The sequence below is a fragment of the Vanacampus margaritifer genome, chromosome 6 (genome assembly GCF_051991255.1).
Source record: "Vanacampus margaritifer isolate UIUO_Vmar chromosome 6, RoL_Vmar_1.0, whole genome shotgun sequence".
Classification (NCBI taxonomy): domain Eukaryota; kingdom Metazoa; phylum Chordata; class Actinopteri; order Syngnathiformes; family Syngnathidae; genus Vanacampus; species Vanacampus margaritifer.
Genome location: NC_135437.1, coordinates 1,490,774 through 1,505,676, shown reverse-complemented (window position 1 = coordinate 1,505,676; position 14,903 = coordinate 1,490,774). Strand labels below are relative to the sequence as shown.

The 14,903-nt window shown below is 40.4% G+C and overlaps 1 protein-coding gene across 6 annotated transcripts in view; it reads right to left on the bottom strand.

Moving 5' to 3' along the window:
• The window catches only part of sntb2 (syntrophin, beta 2), a 112,029-nt gene extending 99,611 nt beyond the window's left edge, over window positions 1–12,418 (bottom strand). For 4 of the 6 annotated variants that reach the window (XR_013294366.1, XM_077567523.1, XM_077567520.1 and 1 more), the window contains exons 1-2: window positions 11,475–12,418; window positions 6,537–6,747 (exon numbers count right to left, since the gene is read on the bottom strand). Coding sequence is in view for 5 of the 6 variants with exons in the window: in XM_077567523.1 (XP_077423649.1) it covers window positions 6,537–6,747; window positions 11,475–12,222 (959 nt within the window). In the remaining variant the exon portion in view is untranslated. The remainder of the gene's footprint in view (window positions 1–6,536; window positions 6,748–11,474) is intronic. The other 2 variants (XM_077567522.1, XM_077567524.1) reach the window with 1 other exon arrangement.
• Window positions 12,419–14,903: the final 2,485 nt, after the last annotated feature.

Below are 14,903 nucleotides of genomic sequence, written 5' to 3'. Positions count from 1 at the left end.
TCTGCTTCATCTATCCTTCCTTCCTTTCCTGTCTCTCCTTTGGTCTCTTGAGGTCTCCCTAATTTGTTGGAATTTAGATGTTTCTGGGGTTGCTGAAAGACTCTGGTTGGTAACCCGGTGAGTAGTAAGTAATGTCTAGTCGGTGCTGGATTTCACTTTCCTTTCTTTTCTTTGATCCTTCCTCTGGTCTCCTGACAACCTCACGACTCTAGCTGGATTCTGAAGTATTCGGTTTAGGTGAACGGTATGGGATTTTTAACTCTTTGACTGCCATGGACGTTAAAAGACGTCAAGTAAAAACCTACGGAGGGCCGCCAATGACGTTAAAAGACATCATCCAATTTTTTAAAACGGGTGGAGGAAAGCCTTGGCCAGCTGCTGTGAAAGTTTCAAGCAGATCTAGTTAGCCTAATGACTATTTTTGGCCCCTAGATGGCAGCAATGACTCTCTTTTGACAAGATTGGGTAGGCGTCAGTAGAAGACGTGAGGCGGAGCTAGAGGGGACAATGGCTGAGGAAGGGAAGAAAACATGGCGACCGGTTGCAAGCAGCTCACGGTCGAGCAGTTTTTTCAAAGACGAAAAGCATCGCCCAACACTAAAGAGCACATTGATGACGACGATGATCATCATCGATGATGATGATGGTGACTCCGAGGTTGGAAGCATTGACGCGGCAGTAGAAGACGTGAGGCGGAGCTAGATGGCTGAAGAAGCGAAAAATGGACGTTCAATCGGACGACGAAGAGTGCCCCGAGTCCAATGCATATTCATCGGAGGAGTGGGTACAGTCTGCTACTTGCTATTCCCCGGAAAAAAAGGCCGTCAAAAAAGTGTAACGTCTGCACGCGAAACGGACAATCGAAGTGAAACGTATCTGTTGTGCAAATCCTGCTCCGTCTCCTTGCACGCAGGGCAGTGTTACAAAAAGAAAAACTGTATTTGAAACATCCACATAATTGTAAATAGTACCACAGTTGCACACATTTGTAAATAGTTTGCGAAATTGTTTTGTCAAATTGTTACACTGTTGAATGGAAATAAACGTATTTTGCAACCAAAAAACACTTTTTCATTGTTGGTGATAGCGTTTTACAGAATTAAAGCACTATTTAGGTGTTTGTGGCATCATTCATGGACAAAAAGAAGTGTACAATTCACTAGAGTGCATGAAATAACATCGTTTCACAAAAAGCTCTTTTTCTCCGCTTTTTTTCAAAACAGAGCATTTCGGTGAAACTAACCATTTTCTATTGTTGATTACTGAAGAACGGAATAAGGTAGAAACAAACTTTCCATGTGGAAACTTGCCATTTGGTAGTGTGTGTGTTTCCATAGTCCAAACACAACATTTTCTGTGGACCTTGAAAGATCAGTCAAAATGCTTAAATCGGCAGGCACTGGCGACATCCCGTTTCTTAAAACGTCTGGCAGTCAAAGAGTTAATAGGTTTTAGGTAAACTAATGAGTACACACACACGCACACGCACATGCACCTACTCACTCACATACAAAAAAATAAATAAATAAAATAAAAAGAGCAATGATGATGACATGTCAAATCGGTAAAATTACCAATGAACAATACTGAGCTCTTAAAAAAAGGGAAAAAATAAAAAATAAAAATAAAGAAGGCACTCGGTGCGCCGGTGTTAGCGATTAGCACACAGCTAGGTTGCTACAGCTCTCCAACAGGTGTCCACTCTCAACCCCGTGAGAGCCAAGAGCCAAATGGATGCCATCTTGTCACTTGGAGTGACTCCAAGCCACTTGATCTTTTGATGTGTGGCGTATTTTATTCAGCAACTCCAGAAAATAGCTCGTCAGTACATATGACGTATCGATACGTCATAAGCATCATAGTCGCTGCGTACATATGACGTATCTATACGTCATAAGCTTTTTTTTTTATGCAAGAGTGTACAGGAGGGTATCGAGCAGCTTCTGACTGAAGGGTTAGGCTTGACTGCAATGTTATTTAAAACAAACGGCCAGCAAGTATAAAATCAGCCAGTATCACGCAAGGATCGTGTTGCAGAAGCAGAGAAGCAAGTGTAGATTGGGACTGGGAGTGTCATCTGTCACTATACTCAGCTTGTGTCCAAATTCACAAGGCTGGGTCCTCCGAAGGCCGAGTTTGTCGGCTGCATGACGTCACTCATGGCGCGACACGACAGCACGCACTGACTTACATATGAATCGATTGTCATTACTGCTTGTCGGTAGCACATTGACAGACAATCCATTCATGTGTAAATCAGTCATAAATCTTGTCTACTTTGTCACGGGGTCGGCTACATGCAGGGCCAAAAAGGGGCTCCGCTCCCTCAAATAAATGTCTTGCCCCCTCAAATCAGAAGTTGAGAAATCACATTTTTAATATACACGCAGCAGCGTTTTTTGCTATGGGGAATGTGGGCGACCGCCCAGGGCGCAGTTGATGTGATGGCGCACGTGCGCCCTAAAACAAAAAAATACAAAATCGCTACTTTTCTACTACCGCACATTTCCGTGTTGAGATGTGGAGTAGGTGCGGTTGCGCCCCCAAAGTAACGTCAACTTGCTGCAAAGGCAAGCGGGAGGAGAGAACGGGGGTCAATTTGCGACTGCAGAGGGGATAGACAAACTTGTTTACGTCACGTGACTCCGGTTGATTGTGAACGGTAAACAGACGGTGTTAGCAGGCTATGATGTCGAGACCTAATTAAATGAAGATAATGGACCAAAAGTACAACTGAAAAGAAGCCATCAGTTGTCCAGTTTAGAAAAAGGAAAGATGAGGAGAAACAGAAAAGGTAGGCCAATTGCTATGAGTACATTATGTGAGTGAGAGTCAGCTAACGGCAATTTTTTTAGCCTCTTGCTAATATTTTACTCAGCCACAAAACTTGAATGTATTTCATTTGGTATTTAGTTTTGCTGGACTAGCAACTATTAGAATTGAGACATCATGTGATGGGACTACATTTCACCCATAGGCAACCAACGCTAGGTTTGGTTTGTGTTGTGTTTGCAACATCTGGCTGATGACAGAGGGCATTCTTTTGTCCATTTCTCCTACACGTTTAATCCAATTAATTTCAAATTTGGCCTGGACCATGTCAAAATTTTATTAATCCAACAACACAGGAAAAAATCTTGAGGTTTCGAAATACTATATGACGGGGGCGGGGCATCAAATGTTGTGTTTCATATTTTGTTCACCATGAAAAAGTAAATTATTTATAACTCCTAGGTACATGCTCCAAAAATTCCCAAACTTCATATGTTTATCGTCACAACCTGAAGGCATCTCTATGATGATATTCCGTTATAAATTGAGTGCAACCTAGCCCTTGGGGCAAAAAAGAAAAGAAAAATACCCCACTTAAGGTGTTTTGTCAAAAATTTGGATACTCTTTGTAAGTGTAATCACTAAGTCATTTATGAATATTCTTTTACTTTCGACCACTCAAAATGTTCAGTGGCATCACACCTATCAATAGATATGTACTTTTTATTTATTTATTTTTGATGCGCTCTATGGACACTAAAAGCAATACTGTGCTAGGAGTAAAACTAACTATGATGTACTGTATACATATATACTTAAAAAAAAAAAAAGCCAACCGTGGAAACTCATTGCCAAAAAAAAATGAAAAAAGGACGCTGATTTTGAGGGTCTTATCATTGACCAAAAGTCATTGAGCTTTACACACTCATCACAACTGGCAAAAAAAAAAAATCCATATGTAATCCGAATGTGCCAGTACCCCAACGTGTAAGTACCCCAAAGTGGCCCGGGCTGCGAGAGCCCTTTAGAGCTGCTCGCAGCTCAAGTTATTGTTGTTGTTATTATTATTATTATTATTATTATTATTACATATGATATGTCATTATGGAGTGAGGCATTCTGTGACAAACATTCACAAAAACAAAAACACCCTATATAGCCTGGACATAATTTGAATTCCTTGTATAAAAAATATATAGTAATAATAATAATAATAATAAAATAACAAACTTTAAACAATCCTAATTATTTAATATAAAACAAGTAGTGAAAATAGTTACTTTGCCAGGTAACGAGTTACTTTTATTATGAAGTAATTTGATTACTAACGTAGCCGCAAGGGGGCACAAGCCAGTGTCTTCTTGTGCTGGTCCCAAGCCTGGATAAATACAGAGGCTTGTGTCAGGAAGAGCATCTGACGTAAAACTTTGGCCAAATCAAACATGCAAATCAAATATATGACTTCCATACCGGATCGGTCGAGGCCCGGGTTAACAACGACCACCACCGGTGCTGTTGACCTACAGGGTGCCGGTGGAAACTGGACTACTGTTGGTCGAAGAAGGAGAGACGGAAGGTGTGTTCAAAGGAAGAAAGAGAAGAGGAACACCAAGAGTCTAGGACTAAAAGTAGGAACTTTGAATGTTGGAACTATGACAGGAAGAGGTAGAGAGCTGGTTGACATGATGCAGAGGAGGAAGATAGACATACTGTGTGTTCAGGAGACCAGGTAGAAAGGGAGCAAAGATAGAAGTTTAGAAGCAGGGTTCAAGTTATTTTATCATGGTGTAGTTAGGAAGAGAAATGGAGTAGGAGTTATCGTGAAGGAGGAGTTTGTTAAGAATGTCCTGGAGGTAAAAAGAGTCAGAAGTGTGTGAGAGAGTGTCCTGAAGCTAGGAATCGAAGGTGTAATGATCAATGTTGTCAGTGGGTATGTACCACAGGTAGGATGTGACCTGGAGGAGAAGGATAACTTTTGGTTTGACCTTGATGAAATGATGCAGAGCATCCCTAGAAGTGAGAGCGCTGTCATTGATGCAGACTTCAATGGACATGTTGGTGCAGGAAACAGAGGTGATTAGGAGGTGATGGGCAGGTTTGGTCTAGAGGAAGACTAAAGGTTGCGGTTTCTGGATGTAGTTAAAGAGGACATGAAGGTGGTTGGTGTGAGAGCAGAGGATGCAGAGGACAGGCTTAGATGGAGGCAACTGATTCACTGTGGTGACCCCTGAAGGGAAAAGCCGAAAGGACGAAGAAAGAATTGGATTACTAACTCAGTTACTTTTTTAACTCTTTCACTGCCAAAAAACGTTAAATAACGTTTAGTAAAATCCTACGGAGGAGCGCCAAAGACGTTAAAAGACGTTCACCAAGTTTTTTTGGGGAAACGGGTGGAGGAAAGCCTTGGCCAGCTGTGCTGAATGTATCAAGCAGATCTAGTTAGTATAATGACTATTTTTGGCCCCTAGATGGCAGCGATGACTCTCTTTGGACAAGATCAGGTAGGCGTCAGTAGTAGAAGACGTGAGGCGGAGCTAGAGTGTTGAGGGGACAATGGCTGAGAAAGCGAAAATGGCGACCGGTGGCAAGCAGCTCACGCTTGATCGTTTTTTTCAAAGAAGAGAAGCATCAACCGAAGTTGGAAGCGTTGACGCTGCGGCTATGATCACGTCATAAAGCCTCACCGGCTAGCAATGCTAACGCCAGAAAACGCGGAGCACAACCGAGCACTTCTGCTCAGGCGGACGTTCAATCGGACGACGAGTCCAATGCATATTCATTGGAGGAGTGGGTACAGTCTGATCACGGAGAAGACACTGGTTCTGGACTACGATGCCACCATGAATGGAGTGGATAAGATGGATCAACCACCCGGTATAGGAACTGAAGGACAATGAGGAAGCCAGACGTAACACCACCGTAATGTCACCGTATCATGATCCTGAGAGTAGACTTGATGGCAACATGGCCAAACACACACTGCAGTATATACTTGCTATTCCCCGGGAAAAAAAAGCCAGCAAGAAAGTGTAGCGTCTGCACGCTAAGGGGCCATCGCAGTGAAACTAATCTGTTGTGCAAATCCTGTTGGCCAAATTGTTTTGTCAAATTGTTACACTGTTGAATGTAAATAAACGTATTTTGCTATCAAAAAACACTTTTTCATTGTTGGTGGTAGTGTTTTACAGAAGTAAAGCACTGTTTAGGTGTTTGTGGCATCATTCATGGAAAAAAAAAGGTGTCAAATTCACTAGAGTGCATGAAATAATATCGTTTCACAAAAAGCTTGATTTCTCCGTATTTTGTTTCAAAACAGAGCATTTGGGTGAAACGAACCATTTTCTATTGTTGATTACTGAAAAACGGAATAAGGTAGAAACAAACTTTTTTTTCTGATGAAAGATGAGAGTCCAATCTTTCATTTGGTAGTATGTGTGTTTCCATAGTCCAAACACAAAATTTCTGTGGACCTGGAAAGATCAGTCAAAATGCTTAAATCGGCTGGCACCCACGGCATCCCTTTTCTGAAAACGTCTGGCAGTCAAAGAGTTAAGCAAGTAATGAGTAACTATAACTAATTATTTTTTTAAGTAACATTCCCAGCACTGCTGGTTGGACAAGATGAAATTTGCAACTAATGACCACATTTCCTTGTAATAATAAGGATATTGAGAGCTACACATTGATTTGCACAGTTTTAGCCAGCTATATTTTGTTATGCCATCACAGCAACAAAATACACAGATTAGTCATTAATGTCAGACCTGTTCTCTAGGTCTGGCATGGTTAGGTTCCTACTGATGAAGCACATCTTCAAGCTCATGACCCTGCTGTCTTTGGAGGATCTGTGTTTAGGAGATCCAGAATCCTCACTGTCATTGTGGTTGGGAGACTGTGGTCGAACACCATTCCATGGCAAGTCAGCCACCAAGGAAAGCTTCTTGAACAGCGGAGAAACCTCACGAATGTACTTCACTGTGGAGGAAAAGAGATGTTCAAAGCATAAACTTGCATTTAAGTTATAATAACTACATTAGTCTGGCTAACTCATTAAACTAAATAATTGCTTTAAAAAAAACAACTTCGCAACTTACACACTAAAGGATGTGTCAAAACCATGGCCCATGGCCAAATGTTAACTTGGCATGAGCCAGATTGATAATGTGAACCACTCTAACAAGTTCTCCACAATATCAATCTGGGACTGCTCCAATGTGACCTGCTAGGGAAAGGCAGGATATTCAGTACAATACTTTGAGCTGATTGGGTGATGTGACAACTTGCGCAAAGCTACCAAACTTTTGTTTTGACTAATCACGGCACCAGAGGTAAAAAACAACAAAAAACAAAAAGCACTAACATCTTTAACAGCTAAAAATGCACAAAGCACCTCTCGCTGTTCTTTTTTCAAAAAGAAATTGTGGGTAATTTTGTAAGAACAAAATTAATTGCAGTGTCCATGCATTTGTCCACCATATTTAGTTTGTTTGTTAATTAGTTGTATTACCTAACGATAATAAGAGTAAGAATAAAGCAGTTTTTCCAAATGGGCTGTTATTTGTTAGATTATGTGCAAAGGGTACATTATAAATGTTTAAATGCTGTCTGCACAGTTATTAAAAAAATAATAATGGTGACACCACATCACAAATTGTTTATATCAGGGAAGTTCGGTCCTCGAGAGCCCCTATCCAGCCTGTTTTCCATGTTTCTCTCCACCAACACACCTGATTCATGATCAGGATCGTTATCAGGCTTCTGTAAAGCTTGCTGATTAGCTGATCATTAGATACAGCTGTGCTGCAGGAGGGAAACATGGAAAACAGGCTGGATAGGGGCTCTTGAGGACCAAACTTGAGCACCCCTGGTTTGTATCCAAACTCAAAAAAGAAAAATTGGAGCCAAGATTCTGAACACTAACACTGAACCTCAGAACTGTAAGGCAGACATATTAACCACTAGGTAACTGTCTTTACTCAAATGTTTTTTACTTATCAATTCAAAAAGTAGTTAACCTTCTGTTTAATTTAAAGCAAAGCCGATGTGTCATCAAGCCCCCTCCCTTCACCTCTGACCACAGTGTGAATGATTATAGTGTTTGCTTATGTAATCACAAATTATCATTTCATTAAATTAGACTGGCAGATCTAGTGGTAACATAAGAGTGAGTGTAGGTGGTCCACCCCACTATGGAAGACCAAAACTAAAACTAAATAAATGACTGATTAAATAAAATAAATAGATAACTAAATAAATAAAGTGAAAATAAAAATGGATATAAAAATATAATTAAAAAATGAAATATAAAAAAAGCATGTAGCCGTTGAACTGAAAAAAAGGACTACGAAGTGAGGCCGGCTGCAGAGACTGATGAAGATGATGATGAAGATGAGCTTGCACGTTAGCGACATTTGAAAAGCGTTTCCCCTGGACGAGCAGCAGAGCTGGTAGGGTGGTCTTCCTTATGCACAGTTTTTCAAACGTGACAAACAGACGTTTGGCTTCTACTTTTCGAGAAAATCCTTGAATACACCTTTAAGCACTCTTTTATTGTCTTTGTACGTGGCAACGTTTTTATCCAAAATTCCATTTTTCATATAAAATAAGCATCGCTTCCACTTGACTTGAATATATATATATATATATATATATATATATATATATATATATATATATATATACATATGTGGGAAGCAGCTACAGTTTGCCGAGGGGGGCGAGACAAAGAATAATGTAATTAATTATGCCTGTTGCAATGACATTTTGTACATAAAGGTGGCATTTGGGGATCATCTATTTCCTTAAACTGAAGAGCAAAAAAGCATGTAGCCTATCAGACATGCAGACATGAAAAACGGTGTGTAGACGGAAGGAAGCAAGTGGCGCAGGAGAGCCTTGGCCACATCAAACTCATTTTGCAAACAGAATCGCTTGGAATCAGGTGAGCCTTGGCCACATTATGCACAGTTGAAACATTAACACTGCTTGATTGTAAGAAAATAAAAGTGTACAGGCACTTAAGTAATGATTACATTCAATCAATGTATTGAAAATATTAAATGAAAATCATACTCCAATAAATGTTAAAAAATAAATAAATCCAAAACATTAAAGAACATCTAAAAGCATTTGAGTTTTTTTTGGAAATATATTGAATATTATTGGAGGGGGGAGGAGGGACTAGTGCAAAGACAATTTAGTATGAATCGGATCGGTATCGGCAGATACTGAACCCAAGGAATCGGTAATGAAAAAAGTGGATCGGAGCATCCCTACTTTTTTCACTTGCATTTGACCCTGCGGCCATTATAACCAATCCAATCAATTTCATAATCCATGTCACTTTGTGCGACATGCTGTAAACACGGACACACCGTCACCATGGCTGTCTTTACGTGAGCAGAAGCGGTGTGGAGTTATTTTGTGTTAAAGGAGGAGAAAAGCAAAACAGCTGAGTGCGATGCTTGCAAAATTAGTGTGTCTAGGGGCGGTAGCAAAACCGAACATTTCAACACAACAAACTTGATAAAGCATCTGCAGAAGCATTATGCAAAGGAGTATGGAGAATTTTTATTGGCGAGTGCAAAAAAACTTTGATGCTGGAAACACTGCAGACGACAACAAAACTCGCTCCGGAGAGCACCAGGGCCAAAACAACAAAGAAAGTTATCGCGTTCATTTAGCTGGATGACCAACCACTTTGTGTCGTGGAAAATGTGGGGTTTCGAGGTTTGATACAGCATTTGGAGCCACGCTATCAACTACCAAACCGGCACACCATCTCTGACACACTAATCCCACTGAAATACAAACAGATGAGCGAGATCATCTCTAAACGTTTGGTAAAGTGCAATTATGGTTAGTTTAACAACTGACATTTGGAGTTGAGACGTATGTCCAATGTCCTTAATCAATCTGACAGCACAGTGGAAAGACCAAAGTTTTACTTTGCGGACAGCTGTGCTACAAGCTAAGCAGTTTCGTGGCTCACACACAGGAGATGCAATTGCTAAAGCAACAGAGGAAATATTGTATGATATATTGTGTAGAGCACAGTCCATGTAATGTTGAGGGACAATGCCAGCAATATGATAAAGGCAATGGACCATTTTGGGGTTGCTAGTATTGGATGCTTTGCCCACACACTGCGGCTTGTTGTTAAGGAGGCGCTGCTGTCGCAGCGGAGTGTGTGTGACGCGGTGGCTGTTGGAAGAAAAATTGTGGGTCAATTCAAGCACTCACAACTTGCAAGACATTCAAGAGGAGTTGAATATGCCGCCCAAACGTCTACAGCAAGATGTACGGACACGGTGGAAAAGCTCATATTATATGATTCAGAGCCTCCTTGCATACTTTCTGAGTTATGCATACCTTATTCTAGTTGGGTTGCAATTATTTTACAGAAAAATATTGCAGTTTTGCAATGTCATTGTGTATTTTCTGTTTATACACGAGGATTATTTTATTCAATTTAAATAATTGCACTAGATTATCATTGCACATGGTTTTATTTAAAACATTTGAATGGTGCAGCTAGGTCTGCTGTGTTTACAGTGTTGATATATCAGATGTGAGCTTTTAGTTTTAATAAAGCCGCAGCAATTACACATAACCAGTGTTTTCTTCTTGTTTCTTTAGGGGACCAGAGTAGTTGTTGCGGGGTGTTTTTAGATGTCAGTATAAAATTACAACCACAAATTATAAAAAAAAACTCATGGCGGTGACCATTATCGGCCACCGTCCTGCAGCCGTTTTACGATCAGAGACAAGAAATTAGAAATTATATGAATGCAAAGTTGTCATTAACTTCATGCAATTTTAAGGAAAAATAATATATTGGGATGTATAGGTCTTCATTTAAAATCATCTGTCGTTTATGGAAGGGGAATTTTATTGACTGTGGTATTGGTGACAACTCAAGAGTTGCGTAACGGTCTGGAAAAAAAGTGGTATCAATCATTCCTAATTCTGACCATACGCCATGACGTGCATGTATTCTGTAAATTCAACTGACTATCATTCTTTACAGGCAACATATAATAATTCCATGTTTCAATAATAACAATAATAGTTCCAATAAGAATATGACTATTAGCATGTTAAAGCATTCATTCATTATCAGTCACTCAGGCTGGAGGTGGTGAGCAAACAAAGTGGAGGTGGCCGCCTCTGTCTTTTGTACACAGGAAAAACCCTGGTTACTGATTTGGTCTGTAGCATGTCAGAACATATGCAAAACTGTTGATCACACACTGTTTTAAAATAAATGCAGATATTTGCAAATGTGCAAATTCTGATATATGGATCTTAAATTATTTTGGATTTTAAATTCAACAAGGTATTCAAATGATTAATCGAGTATTGTCAAATAATAGTTGTGAATCATAATAATACTGAATCAAACCAAATCGAATTGTTCAATTTTAAAATCGGACCGTCCTTGTATCGGATTGCACCCCATGTATCGAGATGATTTACACCCCTAATATATATAGCCTATATTTAGTTGTTTTTATTTCCATTTGTATTTATTTTCTTGTATTTAATTTTTATATTATATTTTTTTATATCCGTTTTTATTTTCACTTATGTTGATTTATTTAGCCATTTAATTATTTTTAATTTGGGCTGTTTTGGTCCTCCATACACGCCACCTTAAACACGGCCTCGATAAATCCCCGCTCTAACGTGGCTGCACTTACCCTCCAGCGTCACTTGTTTTCCTGCCTTCTTCAGGGCTTGCACCGCCAGGTCGTGTGTAGCCTCCCGAAGGTCGTTCCCGTTCACTGACAGAATAGCGTCGCCGACCCGAAGCGCACGACTTTGGTCTGCAGCGAGCCCCGAGAAGATCTTGGAGATAAGGATCGGCATCCGATTCTCGCGTCCTCCTTTGATACTGATCCCCAGCCCGCCAGACTCCTGTTTCACAACTCGCACCTTTCGCACAGCCTCCGTGCAGACGTCCACGCTAACGGAAACTTCACCTTGCCTCGAAACAGAACTCGACCCGGGACTGCCATAGCTTGAACCAGGACTTCCAAAGTCAGAGTTCGTGTCGTTATTCGAGTGCTTCTCGGGGCTGCTTAATCCGTATGTGCCGTCACATGGACCCCGATTTACACCCACGCGACCTGGGCTAGTGCCGCTGCAACCTCTCTCAAACTGTTCGTGGCCAGAAGACAGACTCTGGCTAGGATTCTCTGACCTCGTTCCCGATTGGTTTCCATTCCACATGCCATTTCTAATGTCATCCAGAGGAGTGCTATGGTCCCCGAGATTGCTCGGCTCTGCGTTTACCTCCACCTCGGCAGTTAAAGTCAGCGTTTCGCGAGTGAGTTCGGCGGACACGCGGATCCAGCGGTCGCTGAGTAGCAGATCTAGTTGACCGTTTTTGTCAGCTCTAGTCCAAACTGCCATTTTAGCCAGCACCAATGCGATCGCTTTAGTCATAAACTTTGATTCCTTTCTCCCTATGCCTACGAGGCACTACTAACTAAACCCCTTCCACTGGCCCACATTGACACACCCACTCAGATACGACAAGGGAAGGCAGAGACCTTGCACACAGGCTTCAAAAAAGAGGATAGGACAGGAAAAGAACTGGCCCTAACGGTCCAACCAGACAGTTTATTGTGAAGTTCAACTAAAGCTATACGAGTTCCACCATAAAAAAAATTCACAGTTAAAAAATCCATATCCACCTTATCCCTTCAAAGTAAATAGGTTTTATGTCAGTTTCTCCTATGTTGTTGTTGTTGTTTTTTACATTTCATTCATAAACTTATATCTAGTCGCAAATCACAATGAATTGCTCGTTTAGTAAAAGCAAATTATTCAACACTGATCGTAGATGACGGAAAGAAAAGCTTTAATTTTGAAGAATACAACGTGCGCGGGAAGCCAGCGAGCACACGTTATGCATACAGCAGCCTTCATACGGAATGCGCCTTGCCCGGTTGTGGTCGATATTCTCCCAGACAGAGACGTCAAAAGTGCTAGTGTTCAGTATTTAAGTAAAAATACTGTTAGTTGTGCGAAAATTTATTCTGATAACAGTAGAGTTACTGAAGTCACTCCCTTTCTTAAGTAAAAGTACAAAAGTACCAACTTGAAAATGTACTCAAGTAAAAAAAATAAAAAAAATAAAAAAGTAAATTGACAGTGACCTTTTCCAAAATAAAACCAAAAAATTGTAATATTAATTCTTTATTTTCCTAAACCCACAATAGCCTACTGATCAACAGAAAAACAAAACAAACAAATCAGTAGCAACATGTCAAGCTACATAGAGCCACCAGGGAAATTTGGTGTTCTCAACATTGTCATAACTAAGAAAATATAAGTGCAAAAAAAAACAAAAAAATAACTAGGAGTATATATAAACAATGACTGGATTGGGAACATATTCAAATATAAAAACTACCACAATTTTGTATTCAGCCTCTACAGAAGCAAATTTTCTGTTTTGTGAATGGATACGTGTTTTTGTGGGTAGGGTTGCCAACTTCCTGATCCTGAAATAAAGAATAGGTGCACGCCACAGTGCCATGGTGGTGTACGCATGATGTGTGAATTCAGTGTATATTCTGATTCAACTCGATATGCAGAAAGTGTGTAAATTCCCTTTAATCCTTAATGTAGGCCTGGGTTCCCCAATTGATTCTCACTGAGACCCAAATTATGTCAATTTTGCCAAGCGCGGGCCAAATTTACCCTGAGTTTCACTGCCTTTTCAACTAATACCATCGCCGTTAGTTTTCCTTCAGAGAACTTCGACCAGTTGTTTTGGAGTATTTTTTCATATTTTTTTTTATGTGTGTGGCATTTGTCAAGGCATCGAAGAAGAGGAGAGATGACAGTACGCCGAGTGATCACTGCTGTGTGCTTACATAGATAGGTTATAACTCTTTCTTGTTTTTTTCTCTTATGCTGACCACCGGAGACAGTTTGTTGTAACTTGTTAACATTCGCAGGGATAACTGTAGTTTTCGACTACACAGGGGCGCCGTTTGTTAACAACAGAGCTGTAGTTTAAAGCTTAAACTTTGATGTGTTAGTACTCTGTTTACGAAATTATCTAATGTTTCTGCCTTTCTGCCGTTTTGACTTTTCATGTGCATGTGTGTATTATTCATATGCTGCCATCTTATTGTATTAAAAAACATGAAAATATTGATATGAGTCATTCTTGCACCGTTGACGACGCTGTCGGATTTCCAAAGCAACCACTTTTCAGCAAGGCATTAAGAAAAATGTCACTATGGACTGACATAAAAAACAACAACAACAAAAAGCAGTTGAGGCTTTACATCTGCTTCAAAATATTGACAAAGCAGAGATCGACAGATTCCGTCGACGAAGAGGAGAAGACTTGGACGAAGAGGAGGCTACAGACCGATACCATTAGTACTTATGATACACAAAATTTAAAAAACAACAACCCAATGACAGATAATTAAAAAAAAAAGACGTATATGTATATATCCCAGCTATAGCAAATTTCCTTAAAATTAAATTAAGTTGCTCATAAAAGTCATTTTGCGTTGAGCACACAATAAAATAAATGTCCCAAAAATCAATAAGATGAAACAAATAATTCAGTGACCAGAAAAAAAAAATCCCAATCAAAATATGTGGTTGTACACTTCTTTTTAAGGAATACAGCCTGTCATATCTTAATCTGCCAAGCCGATAGGTGGCAGCACTGCGCCACCGCAGCTTAGAGGCAACTAAAAATAAGACACAAACTAGAGTGTAGCTTACTAGCTAATATGCCTTGGGCTGCAGCAATTAAACGCGAACGCCGCCGCTGCAGCAATCGCAGGGCAAACATTTATCTTTCTGCCAGAAATGTTTAAGGCCACAAGTTTATAGAAGTGCAGGCGTGCAGCTCAGCGTCATTCGTGTGGCCGGCGCTTGCCGTGGTCGCTTCGACAGCATCAACTGTTGGCTAGAGCGCTCCACACAGCACCCAAACGAAGCGCGCGCCGTCGAAAAGTTGGAGTTTTGAAATAATTCAGCACGCCAGTCAAAATAGTTTGTGGGGAACAGGGGAGCTCCAGCGAAGAGGCTTTCCAGCTTGGTGTGGACCATCGTTCCGAAAATGGATGAATGACTACTAAACTAATAGA